The following is a 19,145-nucleotide window of genomic DNA, read 5'->3' as shown; positions in this document are numbered from 1 at the left end:
ACGTTCGCTCGCTCGCTCGCTCGCTCGCACGCTCGGTTTTTCCGTGGGGGCGCGGAACGATTAATCCCTGGAAAATTTTTCCGTCGGTCCCCGCGGCTGGTCGGTTCGCTCGTAAACACGCTAATTAAAGTGTCGTTTCACGGTTGTTTGATTTTCCCATCTCCGTGCGCGAGGCCAGCACCGATTTCGAACGAGACGCGGTGGAGTAGGAGTAGGAGGAGGAGGAGGAGGAGGGTGACGGTCCCTGCGGTGGTCAGCTTCCGTCGCAACGTCTACGCTCGGATCGTTAATACCCTGGTGTAAACTGTCGGCAATTAAGACGGTCGTTAATTACGGTTTTAACCCACATAGGAGGTGCGTGTGTCGCTCGTGCACAATGCTGGTACACGTAGAAAGGCACGCGTGCGCTCATCGGATACCGCGAACTCTCTACCGGTCGCTGCTCGGTGCTCCGCGACCATCTTTCCTTTCGATCTTTTCTCGAGTATCTCGGTTGTACCCCACTCTGTACCTACCTACGTACCTACGTATGTACGTACGTGCACGCATATCCCGCAGCGCGCGCGAATCGCTCGCAACTCTCCTTCTACGCGGAATCGCCGAGTTTGCGGATACATCTCGATAGTTATCGAGACCGCTGGATACTCGCCTTGGAGATTCTCTTCCGCCGTTTGCCCGCGATCGTTTGCGTGTTCGTTCGCGGATTCGCTTAAAAGGTCGTGTTCGCTTTATCTACCGTACGAGGGAACGCGAACGCGACGCGGTGATTTAATTCCGATCGAGCGAAATATTAAGCGGCTACTATTACCTACCTTTCTGGCGATCGAGAGAGCCAACCTTTCTGGGAACACGTATTACCAGAAATCATTTTATTCTACTTTCCTCGCTAACGAGTATCGGAGATTAATTTACGAAACTGGTGCAATTCTCCGCGAGAGAACAGATTTATTATTTTTCTCGTATATTTCTACTTGCTCCGTTTAACGGAGCTCCTGGAACGTTTATACCGCGAATTAATTTTATTATCGTTTCGTTGGAAGGTGTTCGAGATTGTTTTAAGAAATTGGTGCAATTGTCTGCTAGCGAATATAGTACGATTTCAGTAGCTCCGTTTAAGGGGATGTCGCTTTTGGAAAAAGCGTTCCAGCGAGTTGATTTAATTTTCATTTCGTTAGAAGGGGTTATTCTAGATTACTCGCTCGTTTCGAACGAATTATGCATCTCGATGCACGGGGGGCTTGTTTAAAATGCCCCGAGATTTCACAATGGACGGAGAGCCGTGCAATTTATCAAACCGTTGTGCAAGTTTAAAACGAAATCTGTATTAAACGCTTAATTACGATTCCCGCGAATTGCCCGCGTGGTTGCAGGTTTTTCGCGGGTTGACGCGCGAAATTGATACGATCTTACAATTTTCGCGGTGAATACAGATCGCTTCGTCATCAAGTTCGTCGTTCGTGTTATCGTTCTCCCGTGAAAGGTGATTTCCGTTTCGCGTGTTGGCGTTTGCGCGATTCGTCATTCGCGAATCAACGGCGTGCTTGTTTTCGATCGAAGAAAACCTTTGATTTCACCTTGTCCGTGTATCTTTCGAATTTACACGCGTCAAATAGTATATTTTCAAAGAAAAAGTTCGATCCAAATCGTTTCTATTATCGAGATTCGTCAACGTTGAATACTATTTTTTAATGGGATAATCACGATACGTGGTACTTCTTTTATCACGATGAGTAATATTCTTCACGATACGTAACAACAATGGACATTAAATCTACACAGAGAGATTTAAAATTGCTCGAGTTTCTACTCCAACGTACTACTCTACTTACGTTCCACTCTACTTTCCACAGTCCTCTCTGTAAACGAAGAATTCGATCTCTGCCCGTCCATCTCTCGAATGCATCTTTTCTTCAAAGCGTTCCGAGTACTCGAAAAAAAAAAGAAAAAGAAACGGTTAAAATATACTTTGATAATCGACGACGCGTCAACGTCGAATAATAGCGAGGGACGTTAAATAGAAAAAGAGATTCGAAGTTGCGGAGTTTCTCCCTTTCTCGCGCGTTCCTCCCTATAATCTGAAATTGACGTCCGACACAGCCGAGGGGCTCGACAGGCTCCGAGATGAGCGTTCGGAAAATAAGGAAAGTTTTTTTGTCGCGATCGAACGTAACCCTACGTCGCGATAAGAAACGAGAAACACCTTTTCTCCGGTCCCTGCATCCAGTTCCCCTCTCTCGGATTTCTTTCTTTCTTTCTTCCTTCCTTCCTTCTTCTCCTCTTTTTTTTTTTATCTCACGTATTCCTGCGCGTCCCGCGCGCAAAGTCGGGCGTTTCATTTCGTTAAGAGGAGTACGCGTTAGGGTCCGATTCAAAGGCACCTGGTTCCCGTAGTCGATAAATTGTCGGAGACGTCCCCTTCGTTCTCGTCCTCTCCTCTCCTCTCTCGGTTCAACCGCGTTCTCACTTCCGTGGGTTTTCTTTCCCGTTCATTGACTTCTATGAAGTCCTACGCGAATTGTCGAACGACGAGCCCTTTACGATCGTGCCGAAGTAATTACCGCGGATAATGTCCCTTCTGGTATACGGAGGTTCCGATGTTTTCTACACGTTGCACGATCGGTGTTCGATCGACTTTTTCCTCGTTAACCGAATACACCTTCATTCCTCCGCCATGGATCGCGATTTAAACGCGTTTCGTGGTTAAGTTTCGAGTCGTCGACCAGCTCGAAAAATACTTCGATTTTCGATGGATCGATCTCTTTTCTGTTCTACTTTTCTTTTTTTTTTAGTAAAAATGTCCAACACTTTCAAGTACTTGGATTTTCGGTGGATCGATCCCTTTCCTCTTCTACTTTTTTTTCTTAGTAAAAACGTTCAATATTTTTTACAGTAAGAACAGAGCAACACTTTTGAATACTTGGATTTTCGTTGAATCACTCACTCTCACTCTACTTTTCTTTTCGGTGAAAAAGAGTGCAACGTTCTCCGACTCGAACGTTTAAAAACAGTTACGAAGATATTTTCAATTTCTAAATATTCCCGCACCGAATCCCTCGTTTCGTTTCACTCTTGATCGTTCCACGAATTCGTAGCTCGAGTGAACATCGAAGAATCTCGCGATCGAATCGGAGAACTAATTTTCGCTCGCTCGTACGCGTCCTCGCGGCGAACAGCGTACTTCTTTTTTTCGAAACACCGTTGGAGATGTTTCGCGAGCGAAGGTATTGCGTTTCTGCCCGAGAAAAAGTTCACGGTTACCGCGCGTTTTTATTGTTAATTCACGGGTAGAGGGTTCGCGTGCGCATGCCCGACTCACCTTGAGTTTGAAAAGATAATCGGTGCAATTACCACGTGACAGAAGGTGTTTCGTGTCTCGAGTGTCGTTGGCCCGGTGCTAACTCGCCATTAATGCAAAACACACCTGTATATAGTCGCGATAAAAATTCCGCGTCTACTCGGTCCCGACGTCGGCTCGCTTTTTCGCGATCACGTTGTCTTCGTGTAATCTGGCGACGATTCAAAGAATCGCGCGCGTTGTAATAACGCGTTCAAGTTCCGCAACGTGAAATTAAAATTTGTTCGGTGAACGGGGAGAGAAAAAAGAAGGGGTAAAAAAAAAAAAAAAGGAAAAAAATGGTAGACAGGAGGATATCTGTTTCGTTGCGCGGAGTTTGATAACCAGCGGATCCGAGTATAGGTTAGGGGGACCAATCTGTGTCGTATAATTCAGTCGAGAGAGAATCTCGATACGGAGAGAAATAGAACGGGGGATCGTGGAAAAAAAATTATAATGGAAATAAGCGCGAGTAGTCTTGTTCCGTTTGAAACGATTCCCATTGCGTCGGAGATGGCATTTCGTAGACCGTTCGCGCGTTCGCTTACACGTGCGCCGATGGGAAGTATATTTTTAAACATTGCGTCCCGATCAATTGATCGACAATTGACGTTTATCTTCTCGTTGGCTCGAACTTGACGCCTTTGCGTCCTCGACGAGTTTGCATCGCCATCGGGAGCACCGAGTCTTTGGAATTTCAACGATAAATCGTGTTCGCGTTGATCGACCGCGCAGATAATTTGGTAAAATGAAATTCGCGAAGTATTCGATACCGTTTTCGAACATTTTTCACCCTCGTTATTTTATCCGCGAGATACCGTACGGTATCGTTCGAAAATTACGGAGTTATTAAAATCGCGCTCGTATCGTATCGACGGGCCACGTATAATTTCGTTCCGTTTACGTTAGCAAACGATAAATCTACCACAATTTCGAACAACGATCGGTCGCGAGCACGGTAGTTTCGATGAATTTTCTAATTTTTATCCCTGTTTTAACGAAAGAACCCGAGGCAAACAGCTTCGGTCAAAGGGCCAAAGACTGCATAATGCGTTCGATCGGAAACCCGATAAAAAAAAAAAGAAGAAAAATCTCGATAAAGTTCGCCGATGCAATTTTACAGGTTTGCGCGCGATGTTTTCATGCGAGGGCGTCTAATAGCCCCGCAGGTTCGGCCGCTTATTGCTCGGTTCGAGAATTAATTAATTCATCGACGCGTAAATAACCGAGAAATAATTTGCGATAAACAAAACAAAATTCGTACAATGGACTAGGGTGGGGTCGACCGGAAAACTGTCGAGGGGGAAACCACCTTTGGAAAATCCGGATGAAAATTTCGAGCAACGAATAAAAGACGAACAATGAAAATTATAATTCGAATTGTGTTTCGCGTTGAACGAATAAAAGCTTAACCGAGCAACTGTCGATCGAATAAACGTTGCGAATAAACGAAACGAGGAGTCGACGAAGAGTAAAAGTTTGAAAATTGGATTTCGGAACGTTTGAAAAATCAATCGTTCGCACTGTTGCTCGTCCTAATCTGTAGTTTTGTACATTTTCTACATACACGAATCCTACTCGTTCGGACCGAATAGGTTAAGAAAATGATTCTACAGTTCTTCGCGCTGCGTTTCTTCATAGTCCACAAAATATTTGGTTGCTCGGAAAGTGATTTCGTTTTCCAAAATGTAGAATATAAAATTTAATAAAATGTTTTCGCTAAAATTTTCACCAAAAGAAAACGAAACGACTTTTCGAACAACCTAATACACACGCATCTCGAATTATCGAAGCTCCGGAGTACTTTACTCTACGTTTCGTCACGGTTCGATAAAACGCGTACGATCGACGAGAGTGGGTGATAAAATCGCGAAGAAAATGGTCGATCGAGATCGTCGAGGCAATGAAACACGCGCTAACCAAACGATTTATTTTGTGCAGGTCTGGGCGAGGCTCGAGGAAGACACCTCCGCGAGGATCCCCGGGCGCAGCTAAGGAGGAGGAAGCCGCGACAAATCGTGTCCCGTAGCGTAGGAAGTAGAGTAGTAAGATGCTAGTCTTCCCGGGTAGCGAGGGAGCACCGACGACGAGGATGGGATCGATGGTGTCGCATCAACGACAACTTCGTCTGCTATTGTCGATCCTGGTGCTGTTGTCCCCCCGGTTACCGGTCCGTTCGACCTCCGCGGACATAGTAGAGAAGTTCCACGACCCGGACGTGAAACGCATGAACCATCTCGTGGTGGACAAGAACACCGGTCGGGTGTACGTTGGGGCTGTGAACCGGCTGTATCAGCTCTCGCCCGATCTGAGCCTGGTGGTCGAGGAAGTTACCGGTCCGAAGGGCGATTCGCCGGCTTGCTCGATGATCGACTGTCCGAGCGAAACGCCGACGCGGCTGGTCGATAACGTGAACATGGCCTTGGTGATCGATTACACGACCACCAGGTTGATCTCGTGCGGCACCCTGTCGCAGGGTACCTGCAGGGTGCGGAATCTTCACAATATCTCGGACGTTGTTCAAGAGGTGAAGGAAGCGGTAGTGGCGAACAACGCCTCGATGTCGACGGTAGCGTTCATCGCACCCGGTCCACCGAATCCACCTGTCTCGCAGGTGATGTACGTGGGCGTTACCTTCACCGGGAACTCGCCGTACAGATCGGAGGTACCGGCCGTGAGCTCCAGGTCGCTCGACAAGGAGAAGATGCTGAACATCGCGGAGTCCGCGGTTACCACCGGTACCAGGATGTACGTGAACTCGTTGTCGCGTGAGAGATACCCGATCACCTACGTGTACGGGTTCAGCAGCGGTGGGTTCAGTTACTTCATGACCACGCAGATGAAGAACACGAATACGGCGGTGTACTTGTCGAAGCTGGTACGGATCTGCCAGGACGACGCGCATTACTACTCGTACACCGAGATACCGATCAACTGCACCAACAACGGGGTGTTCTACAATCTCGTTCAGGCGGCCTACGTGGGCAAGGCCGGATCGGTGTTGGCCGGAGATTTGGGGATCACCGCCCAGGACGACGTCTTGTTCGCGGTTTTTGCCGAGGGCAACAGCTCGAGCAGCGACGTGCCCAAGCCGCATTCCGCTCTCTGCGTCTACTCGTTGAAGGCCATCAGCAGGAAGTTCATGACCAATATACAGAAGTGCTTCAGCGGGGAAGGACACCGAGGACTGGAATACATCTCCCCGAGCCACCAGTGCATATTAACGGTGAGCGATTCTCGACGAACCTTCTCTTCTTGTAAGATCTTTCGCGACGATCGTCGTCGTCGTCTTCGTCGTCGTTCTCTCGTCCACTTCGGGGACAACTTTTTCTCGCGGCGCGTATCGACGCGAGATGTACAGTTATCGGCGATCGGCTATTGCTCCTTTTCGCTCGACGAATCGCCTCGAGATTTCTCGATAACGAACCTTTACGCGCGTGAATTTCTATTTTTTTTTTCTCCTTTTTATTATTTGTACCGATCTCGAAAAGGGTCGGTGTGCAGTTAGAGGGCAGTTTTTCGTTTTCTATTTTTCTTTCTTTTCTTTTTATTATCTATTTCGAAAAGAGTCGATATGCAGTTAGAGGTCGTTTCATTGCTTCGATATATTTTGGTAACGAAGCCTACGGGCACGAATTTTTATTTTATTCTTCCGTTATTCGAATCGCTACTCGATCGCTGGTTTTCCATCGTTTATTAATTCGCGACGTTTAAGAGAGCGTAAACTGTCCGGTAAAATCGGACGAGATAGAAGTATCCTTCAATTATAAATTTGACACAAATCTTGAAACGTTTCCCAGACGGATCAACCGCAAATTTCTAACTGTCACGGTTAAGACACGTGTTCCATATCTCGCGATCTTCTCTTAAATACGATTTCATCCTCTTCGTTGCAAGTCGTTGTTTAAGCGATTATTCAAGCGATTAAAAAAAAGTAGAAAAACAGGTCACATTCATCCCTGTACGATTTCTTCCACGCAACCGATCGTCGCGTAATAAAAACTCTCGAAATAAAAAATCTCTACCATTCCGGTATCCCTTTCGATAATTTATTCGACCGTGAAACACGAGTTGCTTGCATCGGTTTCGCGAAAAAAAGAAAAAAGTAAATAATTCTCCGCACACGTCGCGAGTTCTCGATATCGACGGATTCGGTCTCGGCGTCTTTGCGAGAAATTCACGATCCCGAGCAAACGATATTCCATGGCCGGTGAGCGTTTAGTCGGAACCATAACCGTGGAGTATGCACAGTGGTTAACGTTTCGCGAGTTTCTCGGCTCGAAATCCCCGATGAATCGCGATTCGTCAGCGTGTTGCAGCGTGTTTCGCGAAACTCTGGGCTTCGATTCGCCGCGGTGGTACAGACCGCGAGTTTAGGGAGCAAATTCAATAATAAAAGCGTCGTTCAAGAGGCACGATCAAAGTCGAACGTGTACGGTTGAAGTGCGCGAGTCGCGAGCAGGAGCCATAAATGGATTTTCCTCTTTACGGGACCGTCGTCGTCGTCGTTCTCGTTCTCGTTCTCGTTCTCGTTCTCGTCTGTGTACGATAACGGTCCTACGTTTCGTCCATCGGTGTCGATTTGCATTCAGGAACGGTTGCTTTACCACCGTCGGGTAATCGGTAAACCGCCATCGAGTTTCTTATCGCGTGACAGCGCCGGGAAGGGGCTTAAAGAACCCCTACGAAAGAAACACGAGAACGGGGCGCGTGCTTTCTTGCTCGATTTTACACGCGCACCCACGATCGGTCCGCGAACCGTGCTCGCGGCGACTGAACGATCGTTTCTCATTTACATACGGCTGAATATAAAGTAAACTTTGGATGCGGTGCCGTGCGAGTCGCCGCGTTCGTTCCTACTCGTACGCGTCTTGTTACGAATCGAGTATCGAACGTTCAATTGCGCGTTACCGATTATAAATTGAATTACGATCCACCAACGACGCGTACAGCTTGCATCGAAACGGGCCCGAAACGAGCTGTGTCGCGCGAGGGGAAGAAGTATTTTATATAATCGTCGAGCGAACTTTTTCGCAACTGTTACATCGCTCTTGGAGGATTCGGAGCTGTGAATCGCGCGTTAATTATCTCGATGGCTCGCAAACCTCCAGGTACGTTCTTTCTTGGAATATTTACAGTTTTGGGAGTTTCGTTCGGGGTGAAAATTCTACACTGTCCTGTTTCGAAGGGACGAATCTCGAGAGGTCGATTTTTACTCCAAGACGACGAGGTACAGATTATTAACGAAACGTGCAGTACAGTAGGTGTAGATACTCGGTAGTTTTTGATACGTTTTCGATACTGCGAGCTCGAAGTGTCGTCGAAAGAATTCTTGCATCGTGGAACGATCGAAGATCAAGAGACTTTGCGTATACTTTTAAAATTACCGAGCAATCTTGCCTAATGTTTTGCACGTTTCGTTAGGTATACCTGCGAACTACTCGGGGTGTTTCCCTTGTTACGTCCAAGCAAATTAGTAGCTTCTACTTCCGTACCTCGAATCCTTGGATTAATTAACTGGAATGCGTACTTCCGTTCGATCGTACACTCGAGGTGCTTGGGTCGAAAATTTGAACTTTGCAGCGGTACCGCTAAAATACAGAAGCATCCGTTCGTGTCTGTTACGATGGTTGCGATCCTGGAGTAATACATTACGAGGAACTAGGGTTAATTTCGAAACACCGTTGTCGATTCTCAAGATCGATCGTCATTGCGCTCTTTTCGATTCCTTTGTATACCAGAATTGTCCCAGCCCGTGAAACAAATGATAATAATTGTTACATAATAATAGCTGCGCAAATAATTATTGTACAACGTGAACCGTGCGAGTAATTATTACCGCGTAATAATGACTGCGCAAATAATGATGAAATTACAATAACCGTACAAAGCAATTCTCTGGTGTGTATATCGCTCGCTTTGCGACGAGCTTGTATCGCTTGGTAAACGACCGAGGAGAGCTGGTTTCTATAGCGACCGAGTTCGGAGCAACGATTAAATTTTGATCCGGCGGCAACGAGCGTAACGTCGTTTCGAAAATGGTAGACGAGATTAAACAAAGAAATCGAATTACGCGACAACGATCGAGCGCGTAGCAGACGGTCCTCGAAATCGATAATTCGCTGAATGGTTGCCAGGTAGGATGGCCCTCTTACCAGAAGGCCACGATTCGTCCTCGCGGCCCATTACGACGTAAATCAATTGGCCGCATCTCCGAGAGAGAGCCTCGCCGCGCTCGTATTTACGTAACAGGTGGCGGTATCGAAAACCTTCGACGGACGATACAACAACCGCGGTGCCGAGAGATCGTGAACCGGAAGCTTCCCGCGATCTTCGATCGATTCGAACACGACGATCCTCGTGAACCGTTACGGATCAAAGTTTCACGCAGCGCGTTCCCATCGTCGACGAGAATTCGAGAATTCGGGGGAATAATGGAATTGTTGAACACGAGGGAAAAAGTAAATAGAACGTTCATTTAAATAGTAGAATATAATAGAGTCATAGGGCATGGCGACGAATCACTGACTAAATGGTCACGTCCGGACACCAAATGAAAAATACCAAGGTCGGTAAAGTTCTAACAAATTCTGTCTACGAATCGGTCCTCTTCCGGTGAGTCGAGTCGACGATATTCAACACGGTTTCCGATTCGAAGGAACTTACGTGGACGTAAAAATTACACGCGACTCTTCTTTCCTTCGCGAGAAACGGATTATTTAGCAAGCCTTCGACTCGGAATAAGATATTTATCGTATTTTCGAGCAATTAATACTCCGTAATCGATGTAGACTCGCGCGTATCTTTCCATCGGTGTAATCTTGTCGGTGATCTTTTCTTTCGAATTTTTCCATCGAGCTGACAGAAGTGTCTGGATACGAGGTTAATGGAACAACGAGAGAACACGGTTCGTTCCCATCGATTAATTTATTGTCGCAAGGATTCCACCGTATAATTATACCACTCTCGATCTCAAATATTCCGTACATTATTACCGACTGAAATCTACAACTCAATCGTTACCTAATCTTACAATCGCTCGTTATCGTACATCGTTCGTTCCTCCGTGCAAACGTTATCGTACATCCGTACAAATATTGACGTACGTCACTCGTCCCTCGAACTATCTGTCTTCGTTTACGATACGTCCGTTAAAAACAACTCGAGTGGAAGAGAAAAAAAAAACCCTTCGCGGAAAAATAAAGAAAAGGAAGACCTCGGTTGCATCGAAGGGCCACGAGGTGACGTCGTATCGCGGGTAGAAACGCGGGCGTTGCACGCCACGCGCATAATCGTTTCATTCAGTCGGTCCCGGGTTAGAAAATCCAGGGAACTCGGCGTCGGTGGCGTTGCGTGACGTCCAGCGACTTCTCCGTTGCTGGAAAAAGGCTTCGGCTTCGGAAATAGACTCGCGGGACGTTGGTCGATCGTGTTTCCAGCGGCCGGTGCGAGACACGCAGGTGGTTTCGCGTCATAAGGCGTAATGTCAAAGGTTCCCACGAATGAGTCATAATAAAACGTTTGCTCGGTTTATTATCGCGGACGTCGCGAGCCTGGCCAAGGAGTGGGGGTTAGGGTGGAGCAGGGCGAGAGATATCCTCGCGCTTCATTGAGCGCGGCGGAGGCCGCTGGCATTTTCAGTTCTCTCGTTGGATAGGAGAGGAGGGAGAGAGGGAGGGCCAGAATGGTTTGTGGAAAGCAACGAAATGATATTCAGGACGGTGGCGCATACCGAGCGAGATTTATTCAAATTTTCGTGACTAGACGGGTCGTTGGACGATCCTCTCCTCCTCGCTCCCTCCTTCGCCGGGATTTTTCTCCCCTCTCTCGCTTTCTCCCGTTCCATGGGGCTCTGTTTCACTCGCCCGGTCCCAGAGTCTCTTATTTTTTTAACCTTCTTTTTTTCTTTTACTTCCCCCCACCGAACCCGGTGAGAAAGTATGCGGGAAACACAAAGGATCTCTTCACGTGCGGAGGGCGAGAAAAAGGCAGAACCTGCCACGGGAAAGCCGGAGAGGAGTCGGCTGGCGCAGATAAGGACGCCCATAAAGGAGATAAAGATTGTTTGTTTGGTCCGGCCGACGACTGCCGTGGGACAGTGCTTCTTCTTTTTTTTTTCCCTTTCTTTCTTTTCTCGTTACTCTCTTATTTCCCTTCGTTTCGTTCATTCCGGTCAGCACTCGTGGACGAGACTCCGTTTCTTTCATTTTGTCCCGCGCGTAGGTCCGTTTCCTCTTTCTCGACGCGATTCTTTCGCCACGCGCCTCCCGCCGAAAACTTTCACGCTCGACCTGTTCTTTTTTTTTCTTTTTTTTTTTTTTTTGACTTTTTCTTTCGCCGAATTTGCTCGACGTAGTCACGGCTCGCGTTCAGAAGCACGAACGAGTAGACGATTTTCACTGGGAAAACGTTCCACGGTTGTTGCGCGACGTGTCCACGATTTTGGAAAAGCTTCCGGTTCAGAACGCTGGTTTTCGAGTCGAAATTGTTTTCGGGGCCGATGAACTACGCACAGGTGCGATTTGAAATATCGAAATACGAAATTAGAGGTAACACGATTGGAACAAACGGCGGTAACGATTCCGTTTAATAGAAATTATGCGATAGAGATTACAGTGGTGCGTTGAATAGTGCTGTACGTGGCGAAGGGTGCGTTGAATAGTGCTATACGTGGCAAAGGGTACGTTGAATGGTACGTTACCGTAATTTGCCTCGCCGGTAATCGTTCTCGATCATCCGGAGCAAAAATTAAAGAAAAAAAAACCCTTCGTGGTAATTACTTTCCGTTTCTATCCTTCCAGGAACAGTTTCGCGAGAATTTTTCGAAGCGTTTCGTCCACGCGACGATAAAAAATACAGTGTGCGTCACGCTGAGCGAAATACGGTTAGCGCGAATCGGAGAAAATTAACATTGACACAGTTAGAAGCGTTTTTCGGTTTCGATAACGGTGGGTTTATCTTATCGTGTTCTCAGTCCGATGTCTGCCACGAGAGGTTCAAGTGTCGTTCTATTTGCATACACGCTACGCGCATCCTCGTATCGCGGAATTTCACCGATTTTCACGATTCCCAACCACGATGGAAAATCGCGTTTCGAGCGATTTTCCACTCGCTCGCGCGACCCGTGTATCGTTTTCTACGTTGCAACGATTATCCGACACCGAACCGACCGTCGGTTTACCCAATGGTACGAAAATACATTACGATCGATGTCCCGTTCTAAGATTATATCGTATCTCGTGGACGATAAGTGTACTTCTGGTCACCGTGACGGTTCGTGTAACGTTTAAAAGGCAGGTGAATAATGACTGGGTTGTAAAACGGAACATTTATTAACGTTTCGGCCCTTCGTTTCGGGGGCCGTTTCAGAAACGCGACGTTAATTAACACGAATCGCTGGAAAAAGAAAGGAGGATCCCTTCCGTGTGTTTTCTTTTGCGGCAATTCGTGTTAATTAACATCCTTCTCTCCGAGGAGGTCAGCGAACAAAGAGTCGAGACGTTGATAAACGTTGTATTTTATCGTCCCCGTAAAAATGGTCCGTTGTATCGCCCAGTACAAATATTTTATTTAGGCTACGCGGGAACGAGTTTATAATTCCGTTCGAGTTATCAACCTAACGAAACGAACGTTTCGTCTCGACTTCTACTCGCTGAAAAGTTTCAACGAAGAGTTTAGAATAAAGGAGAATCGATTCGAGGTATCACACGTTTCAATTTCATTTTTATTTCGAATATTCTTACAGATCAAAGACAATGCTTTCGTCTTTCGTCGTTTTTCCATTGTAAAAAAATACTACGACATTTAAACTTTGAACGATTCTAAATGTACGAATCTGTCGACGGATCTACCCAAAATTTCGCACACAATTCGTCAACAACTAGTACCATCTTCAAAGAAATCAAACGACGAACCAAGCGGCTCCGTTTCTTATCGAGCAACTTATTATTAGACAAGGACGTCACAATTGTTCGTCCTAATCGTGTTTCCTCGGTGTTCAATTTACGCTCCAACGGAGGCGATAAAATTTCATTCAAAAGTAATTACCGTCGTTAATATTCGTCGCGGTCAAGCGCGACAAGTTATCGCGAGACACAATACACAGAACATCGTACCCGGTTTCCGTGCACTCCTTTCTTCCATCCACGGTTTCCGTTTTCCACTTTTTTTCCATCCGTACTGTCCACGATAAAGGATATTTATTTCTTCCCGCAATTTCAATATCAGCTTCTTTCCCACCTTTTCGAGCGTTCTGCCCACACGGGGCTTCTTAGAAACGGCCGCGTGTTCCCGGAACACAAGACGACGTGATTTACGACCGGTGAATCGGGAATGGTGGTGCGCGAGCGTTTCCCGCGCGCAAAACGCGGTCATAATCTACTGTTCCCATTCTGTCCGAATTAGTCACGCGTATTAACACGCTGGCTCCTTCGCGGTCCAGCTTCCCGGACGGTAAAAGAAACGGCACCGTAATGATAATTAATGAAAGAAAAACCGTCCGCGGACGAGAAGCGTCGGTTAACGAACGACGATGATCGTTTTCCGCGTGTTTCAAGGCCCCGAATCAACCGTGGCGAAATACCTCGAATCGCGAACGAGTTACAAGCTCGCCGGGACGAGCGTCTCGTTCTATTTAGGAATTAACCACTTCGGGTTAAACGAGATTCGTTCTCTCGGAAAATCGACTTTCTCTCGATTCGAGATATCGCGGGATATCTTTTCACGCGTCATTTGCCCAAAGAATTATTTCAAACGAGAATATTGGGTTGTTCTCACCGTTATTTTCACTGAAAAAAAAAATGAAATGACTTTTCGAACAATCCAATAATTCCAAGCAAGGTTCGTTGACCCTTTACCTACTGGTACCTCGACGAAACTTCACCTCGCGAAAATGTGCATTTAGAAATCGTATCGTATATGGTACGACTTTGGATCCCAGCGAGGTATCGCGATAATATTTGATTTAAACCAATTCGTAGAATTCGTAGGAAGATGTATTTGCGAGAAGAAAAAATGAGAATTTTATTTCTCGTAATTTTCTACAGCGTGATTAATTTCGAAGCAATTCCCGATATGCATCGCGGCCTGATTTGTGCACGTTTCGTTGCGATAAGTTGTTTGACGTCTTGCATCTGGTGTTTTCCTGTCGGAACAAACAATACAGTCCCGTTTTCTTTCTTCCGCATTGGTAGTATGTAGTTTATCGTTCAATTGAACGTCTATTGCCCGACCAAGACGTGGATGGACGTGTTCTTGGTTCACGAAGATCGTCTCTCAATCGATTTGTAAGAGTTTCGACAAACTTGTAACGTATCATTGGTGTTTGTTTCTTCTCTCTTCTTTCTCGTGTCGTTTAAATAGAAATCTTCAGGGAAACTTACAGTTCTCAAAAAATCGCGGTGGAATAATTTCATTCTCCGTAATCAATAATAAAGTTTACGATAAAGACTTACGATATCCCCACCGGAAGCATCGGTGATAAAAGTCACTGTTTAATGTGTAAATAAAATTATATTTTATTCATTAATATCCACGAGAGTAACAATTCGGTTACGTTTCTCTTCCTTCGCGATTTTACCATTTTTCTTCTTAGTATTTTTTACATTTTTCACACCGTCGGCCACCGGTGACCGACACGGTGTTCAACGCGGGTAGATGCCGAGAGAAAGGCGCGTGAATTTCGTCGAATTATTTCCACGACACCTTGAAAGATCGGGACGTTTTAGAAGACTTTTCCCGGTATTTTTAGCGGCGCAGCTTTTTTCTTGGGCGGCGATTAAGCTTGATCGCGAAGCTGCACGACGTTGTCGGTCTTAATTGGAACTAATTGACAGGCCACCTTTTTAAGGTCGATAAACTTTTTTTTACCGGTTGTCCGTGGATCAATGAGACGCGGCTGTCGAGAGAAAAAAAAAAAGCACCGCCCTGTGCCAGGATCTCGGTTGATCCAGCAGTTCGTGGAAAATAGTTGGCGTTTGCGAGAATTACGCATCTCCTTGTTTGCATAATCACCGTTGGCCGTATTATTTCAAACGTACGCGTAATATTGTAGAAAATCGCGGTAATTCTACCGACATTAAAAACTGTATACGCGAAAAATTTTTATTCGCCGATCGAAGCTAAAAATATACCGTAAAAGTTACATTTAATTTACCAAGAACAGAATGTCCATAAATACGATGTAATATTGTAAAATTAATAATAACGTAAATTGTAAAAATCTACGTCGTCTTAGATGTATTAAAGGTTGGTAAAATTGTTTCTATTATCTCGAATCAATATTTTGAACGATGCTCTCAATTTCTTCCGGCTTATCGATAATTGTTACGTTAAATCGTACGACCGATCGCATTTGCTCGTTCGATAAGTTCAAAGCAGTGGACGATCGATTAATCGTCGCTTTGACGTTTCTTTTTTTTTTTTTTCTTCAATCCGATACGATTCTTTTAACGTCAATTATTTTCCCCGCGTATCGTGCACGATGCGCAAGATATCGGCCGCGAAACTCTTATTGCGATCGGGTACATCATGAGTAATACATCGAGGAACTTTATTCCGTAGCGCGTCATTTATAATACATGAGATCGGAATTGACTCGTGTCTCGATGCAATACTCCTAGCGATCGATGCGTCCATCTTAATTTCTTTCGTCCCCGATGTTTTGTTTCGTTACGCAGACACGAGGGCTTCTAATTACCGCGAACGTTCGAGGCGACCGGTCGCTACTTTTCGCGAGAGATGTCCAATTTGCGTCGATTCGAAAAATTCGCCAACCTTGCGCACACCCGAACGTAAATTGAATTTCATTCGGAATTCGTTATTACGTTATCACTCGTTTATCGCAAAATATTTTTAATTTCTATTTATTTTCCGAGCGTGAAGCGAAAATTTCATTCGGAATTAAATCGCGCGCCGTGGATAGATCGTCATTGGATTCGATGCAAAATATTTTCAATTTATACGTACTTTGAAAAAATTGTCACGTTTATGGAATTCCGAACGTAAAACGAGTTTCATTCGTAAGTAGATTCGCCGTACCTGGTCTTCCTCCAGTAATCGTTCCTTCGAGAGATTTATACGTTTGTTGGAAAATATTTCCAATTTGTACGTATTTTTAAAAATTATCGAGCTCGTAAAATTCTGCGCGCGTGAAACAAATTTTACTCGGAATTCGAGTCTCGTCGGTTGTTATCCAATTTACTGCGAAATATTTTTAATTTCTATTTACATTGAAAAATTGTCACGCGTATAAAATTCCGGGTGCGAAACAAATTTCATTGGAAATTCGCTCGCGTGGCACGGATTCGTCCCTACCTTCGATCCTTTAAGGTTGCCGATCACCGATTCGGAACTCTCAATGACCATAGCCCGCCCATCGTCGCTCTAATGAAAACAACAAACATCGCCGGGCGCATACCCATCCCGAAGGAGACGAGTGCACTCGGCCGGCCCGCTCGAAGCGCGAAGGGCTTCGCCGAACGATATTGCATTTTTACACGACGTTGCGTTCAATGCGCTAACACGTTGACCGCCACGCCAGTTTTCCCTATTCAAGAACGTCCGCGATATCCAAACCGTGAAAAGTAGAAATATTCGATAATTTGTGTGATGTACTTTTTACTTTATGGTATCACTGACCATAGTTTCCCGTGCTTGAGAATATCCACGATATTTCTCCAAATCGTGAAAAGTAGAAATTTTCGATAATTCGTCGATGTACTTTTTATTTTCTAGTATTACTATCAAGAATTCCCCATTTTTAAGAGCAACCATTTCTTCAAGTGGTAAAAAGTAGAAATTTTCGATAATTCGTCCATGTACCTTTTATTTTCCGATATTGCCAACGAGAGTAATTCTACGTAAAAGTTTACACTGAGTTTCACGCTGCGCGAGCACTTTGTACGATCGCGACTTTGTAACGTCGGTCACGGGTGACCACCGGCCGTTCAACGCGTAAACCGTGCTCCGCTTCCTCGTCGCTGTATTCTTCGTATCGGGTCTATTCGCGGCGCTTCCCCGGTCGTTCGAGCCGGATCGAGTTATCGGCTAGTTTTCAACGAGCGACACCACCGAAGACCGAGAATAAAAAAAAAGTGTCGCGGGGGTTGGGGCCCCGGTCCGAGCGGGAAGGGCGAAACGTAGAATCGGAGTCCCGGTAACCTCTGCCGCTGGCATGTGCAAAAACTACGGGACAATGAAGCTGTAGCTAACCTGAAAAACTGGACGTGCGGAGAAACGGGTAGGGTTTGGGTGGGTAGGTTAGAGGTGGCGCGGGGGTACGAGAAAGGAGACAATGGCCGAGGGACGCGAAACGGAGGGCGGTCGGTGGTCCCGTTCCCGGTCTAGGGGTATAGACGTGGCTCGTGTGCACGCGCGCGGCCGTGCGTCTCTGCGGAGCTCGGATTCAATTTTTACGTCACAAAAGAATCGCGGAAACGGCCGGAACGGGGACTGTACACTGCGGAAGGAAGGAAGGAAGGAAAGGGGTTGAACGGGCTGCGGAGGCTCGAGGTGCTGCGAGGGGCTGCGAGGGGCTGGGAGGGGCTGCGAGGGACCGGGACCTGGAAAGGGATGGAGTGCGTCACGTTCGAGGAAAATCCCATTCGCGCAAATTGGATGGCCCCGCTTCGGCCGGAGAGAGACTCGCAATTAAAAAGTTTCGAACCGCGAACCGGGGGGAAAAAAAGCTCGCGTCCTCCTACTCTTACTCCTACTCCTCCTCCTGCTCTCCCGTTACAGGGATTGCGCGAAACGTTTCTTCGACGGATTTCGCGGACCGGGCGCGCGATCTGCGTCGAGCGAGTTCGGTCGCGACGCGCGTTACGAGATTTCTCGGCGGTCGAAGCGTTACTCGATCCGATTCGTCGTTATTCGGCGATCGAGAGTCGTTGCGATCTGTTTGAAGTTTCTCGGCGGTCGTGCGTCATCTTTGTTTCCTTCGAGATTTCTCGGCGGTCGTACGTCGTCCTCGTTAATTTTCATGTTACTCAACGGTCGAGCGTCTTTCGATCTTCTTCGATGGTCGAGTGTCATTTTTATTTACTTCGAGATTTCTCGGCGGTCGTACGTCATCCTCGTTAATTTTCATGTTACTCAACGGTCGAGTGTCTTTCGATCTTCTTCGATGGTCGGATGTCATTTTTATTTACTTCGAGATTTCTCGGCGGTCGTGTGTCATCCCATTTGTTTTCACGTTACAGTGGTCGTGCGTCATCTTTATTTGCTTCGAGATTTCTCGGCGATCGTACGTCATCCCCATTAATTTTCACGTTACTCGACGATCGAGCGTAATTTCATCCGTTTCGATATTACTCGGCCGGTGTATCGATCGAATGAATCGTCATTTTTTCGTAAAAAATGTTAAAGGTACTTTAGAAGGAATTATATCCCGTCTTTGTACACCAATTAACAGTATACAGGATGTAACACAACGCGTAGAGAATTCCTCGGAGGGCGATTCATCGCCTAAAAACAATGGTAACGATTCGTGCAAACGTGTGTCTTATTTTGCCATGTTTACAAGATACAGTCAGCCACGTCTCGTAAGTATGAATAATCCTTTAAACAAAGTTGGTATACGTATTCCGTTGGAGTGTTTACAACGTCGGATGTCTTCCCTGTGATTCACCTTCGTTACCAGTCCTCTGTGAATCAGTTCGGTTCGTCTTTCCGATAAAAGCCAGCGTTCGTCGAGTTACCGTGCCGTTTTCCTCGTTCCAATTCACGGAGATCGAGACATATACGGGAGGGGGCCTCTGGCGTAATCTCGTCGCCGTGGAACAACGGGCCGAGCCGAGCCGAGCCACGCCGC

The 19,145-nt window shown here is 46.3% G+C and overlaps 1 protein-coding gene across 6 annotated transcripts in view; it reads left to right on the top strand.

The window, feature by feature from the left end:
* The window catches only part of Plexa (plexin A), a 463,061-nt gene that overhangs the window by 103,947 nt on the left and 339,969 nt on the right, over positions 1 to 19,145 (top strand). For all 6 annotated transcript variants that reach the window (XM_076322385.1, XM_076322388.1, XM_076322386.1 and 3 more), the window contains one exon: positions 5,276 to 6,560. In XM_076322385.1, coding sequence (XP_076178500.1) covers positions 5,385 to 6,560 — 1,176 coding nt within the window. In that variant the 5' untranslated portion in view covers positions 5,276 to 5,384. The remainder of the gene's footprint in view (positions 1 to 5,275; positions 6,561 to 19,145) is intronic.

This window comes from Ptiloglossa arizonensis, chromosome 10 (genome assembly GCF_051014685.1).
Source record: "Ptiloglossa arizonensis isolate GNS036 chromosome 10, iyPtiAriz1_principal, whole genome shotgun sequence".
NCBI lineage: Eukaryota > Metazoa > Arthropoda > Insecta > Hymenoptera > Colletidae > Ptiloglossa > Ptiloglossa arizonensis.
The sequence above is the reverse complement of the archived record's forward strand: the minus strand, read 5'-3'. Positions and strand labels throughout refer to the sequence as shown.